Consider the following 3206-nt stretch of genomic DNA (forward strand, 5'->3'; position numbering starts at 1 on the left):
GGCAAGGAAGAAGTAAAGGAAAAAATGCTATAACAAATTCAGGGAGTAAAGTCATAGACTTAGTAAGGGCTATAGTGCTCAGTTGAATTTAAGTCCTTAAGGAGCTTGAAGAATGTACATAAATTAACTAAAATTGTTATGAGCTGTAACCTATGACCCATGACTTGGTTTTTGATTCAAACTCTTTCAGGTGGGCTCTTTGTCATTCATCATGGGCTGTGCCCCTAATGCTTCACATTCTCCAGTTTTCTTGCTTCTCATGTTCTCAGGAGCTGAAGTCCCTCCCATTGTCCTCTTTGTCCTGTTCCTGGCTATTTACCTGACCACTATGATGGGGAATGTGACTTTAGTGCTGCTCATCTCCCGGGACTCCAGGCTCCACTCACCTATGTACTATCTGCTCCGTGGTCTCTCAGTTATAGACATGGGGCTGTCCACAGTCATTCTGCCCCAGTTGCTGGCCCATCTGGTCACTCATGACCCAGCCATTCCTGTTGCCCGCTGCCTGGCCCAGTTATTCTTCTTTTATGTGTTTGGCGTTACAGACACACTTGTTATTTCTGTCATGGCTCTGGATCGATACATGGCCATCTGTGACCCTCTGCACTACCATTCAGTGATGAATCGCCAATGCTGTGCCCGCTTACTGGCCTTCTGTTGGGTGGTGTCTGTGGTGCACACCATGCTGCATGTGGGACTCCTGTTGCCTCTCTCCTGGGCTGCGGATGCAGAAGGCAACGTTCGCCTTCTCCACTTCTTTTGTGACCACCGGCCACTTTTGCGAGCCTCTTGCTCTGACATCCATCCCAATGAGCTGGCCATATTCTTGGAGGGAGGCTTCCTCATGATGGGCCCTTGTGCCCTCATTGTACTCTCCTACATCCGCATTGGGGCCACCATCCTACATTTGCCCTCAGTAGCTGGTCGCCACCGTGCAGTCTCCACCTGTGGGTCCCATCTCACCATGGTTGGCTTTTTCTATGGCACCATCATCTGGGTCTACTTCCAGCCTCCTTCCCAGAACTCTCAGGATCAGGACATGGTGGCTGCTGTGATGTACACATCCATTACGCCTTTGGCCAACCCTTTTGTGTACAGCCTTCGCAACAAGGATGTCAAGAGTGCATTCCATAGGTTGCTTAGAGGAGAGAGGGTGGCCTCCTGATTAGCCTGATGCTTTTGAACTGCAGTGTTGGAGAAGACTCTTGAGAGTGCCTTGGACTGCAAGAAGATCAAACCAATCAATCCTAAAGGAAATCAACCCTGAATATTCATTGGAAGGACTGATACTGAAGCTGAAGCTCCAATACTTTGGCCACCTGATGTGAAGAGCCGACTCATTAGAAAAGACTCTGATGCTGGGAAAGACTGAAGGCAGGAGGAGAAGGGGGTAACAGAGGATGAGATAGTTGGATAGCATCTCTGACTCAATGGACATGAGTTTGAGCAAGCTCTGGGAGATGGTGAAGGACAGGGAAGCCTGTCACGCTGCAGTCCGTGGGATTGCAAAGAGTCAGACACGACTGAGTGACTGAACAGCAACAACAAAGAGCTGTATTGATTAGATGAGGAAAGAAGTGGGCAGATTTGAGCGGCTGCTTTTGGAGTTGAAAGCAGGGAGTGGCCCGGGCAATTTACGGAACTCCAGTTTTAGTTCTTATTGGTCTGATGCTCTGACAGCTGTGAAAACTCCCACATTCATGCCACACATGCTCAGGGCTTCCTCATCAGCAAACCTCCAGAATTTTCCTTCTGGCCATTTATCTTCAGAGGATAGAAATGTGTCACTAAGTCTGAGTTATGTAATTCCAGTTGCAGAAATATGGGAATAATGTTGTGAAATTCTGAGCTAAAGCAAAGACAGTGAAGTTAATTATAGTCACATTGAATTCCGTGAGCTGGTTTGTGGGGCGTAGGTTGGTGTATGTGAGAAAGTTAGTGGAAGAGAAGTTTAGGTAAATAGAGATGTCAATGTCTTACCTTTTTCATTAAGTGAGCAAATATATGCCCAGAAGTGAGTGTGAAGCGGGGCCATGATTCTATTATTCCACACGTGAGCCCCAGTTTCCATGGGCTTCTCATGGTATGAATGTCTTATTCTGATGTATGTGAATTCTGTTCTGTATATTAATATTTTCAGTTAATTTTAATTTACATTTCTTAAAGTAAAATATATGAAGAAAATGCAAGCTAAATACTTTGCTGCATAATACAAGAAACAGTGAACTATTTCAACAATAGATAAAATAAATTGGTTGTACTTAGATTTTTGAGAACTAGACATTGACCTCTATTTTGTGATCTCTTAAATTTACAGTGATAAACAAAACACTTAAAATTGATATATAATTAACATATGGCATTGTGTAAGTTTAAGGTGTATAATGTGTTGATCTGTTACATTTATATACTGTAGTTTGATTACCAGTATAGTTACAGCTAACCCCTCTAGCATATAATTATCATTTCTTTTTTGTGGTGGGAACGATTAAGATCTAGTTGCTTAGAAATTTAGAAGTTTATGATACAGTATTGTCTATATTTAGTCTGCTGTGCATTATTTCCAAGACTTATTTATCTACTAGTTGTAAGTTTGTACCCTTAAGCAACATCTTCCCAATTCTACCCTTACGCCCAACTCCTGGTAACCACCATTTTACTCTGTTTTTGTGATTTTATTTTCTTTAGATCCCACAAATAAGTGGTATCATACAGCACTGTCTTTCTCTGACTTATCTAATGTAGCATAATGTCTTCATTGTTCACCTGTGTTTCCACAAATAGGATTTCCTTCTTTCTCATAGCTGAGTAATATTCCACTGTATATTTGTATCACATTTTCTTTACCTGTTCATCCATTGATTGACACTTAGGTTGTTTCCCTATCTTGGTTATGTCGAATAATGCTATAATAAACATGGGAGTTCAAGTATATACCCAGAAGTGGGATTGCTGGATTGCATGGTAGTTATATTTAAATTTTTTTTTGTTTTCCATAGTGGCTATACTAATTTATATTTCCACCATCAGTGCCCAGGAGTTTCCCTTTTCTCCACATCTTGGCCAACACTTGTCTTTTTGATGATAGCAATTCAAACATGTGTGCGGTCCTGCTTCGTTGTGGGTTTAGTTTGTATTTCCCCAATGGCATCCCTGATAACTCAGTTGGTAAAGAATCTGCCTGCAATACAGGAGACCCTGCTTCC

At 42.4% G+C, this 3206-nt stretch overlaps 1 protein-coding gene across 1 annotated transcript; it reads left to right on the plus strand.

Moving 5' to 3' along the window:
- The first annotated feature begins 211 nt into the window (after window positions 1–211).
- Window positions 212–1165, plus strand: OR1B1 (olfactory receptor family 1 subfamily B member 1). The gene has a single exon (XM_005903080.2). The coding sequence runs from the start codon at window positions 212–214 to the stop codon at window positions 1163–1165; it is 954 nt and encodes a 317-aa protein (XP_005903142.2).
- Window positions 1166–3206: the final 2041 nt, after the last annotated feature.

This window comes from Bos mutus, chromosome 11 (genome assembly GCF_027580195.1).
Source record: "Bos mutus isolate GX-2022 chromosome 11, NWIPB_WYAK_1.1, whole genome shotgun sequence".
Classification (NCBI taxonomy): domain Eukaryota; kingdom Metazoa; phylum Chordata; class Mammalia; order Artiodactyla; family Bovidae; genus Bos; species Bos mutus.

Bases quoted from the DNA above. Each gene is read 5' to 3' on its own strand.
- OR1B1 (XM_005903080.2), top strand. From the start codon at position 212: ATGGGCTGTGCCCCTAATGCTTCACATTCTCCAGTTTTCTTGCTTCTC.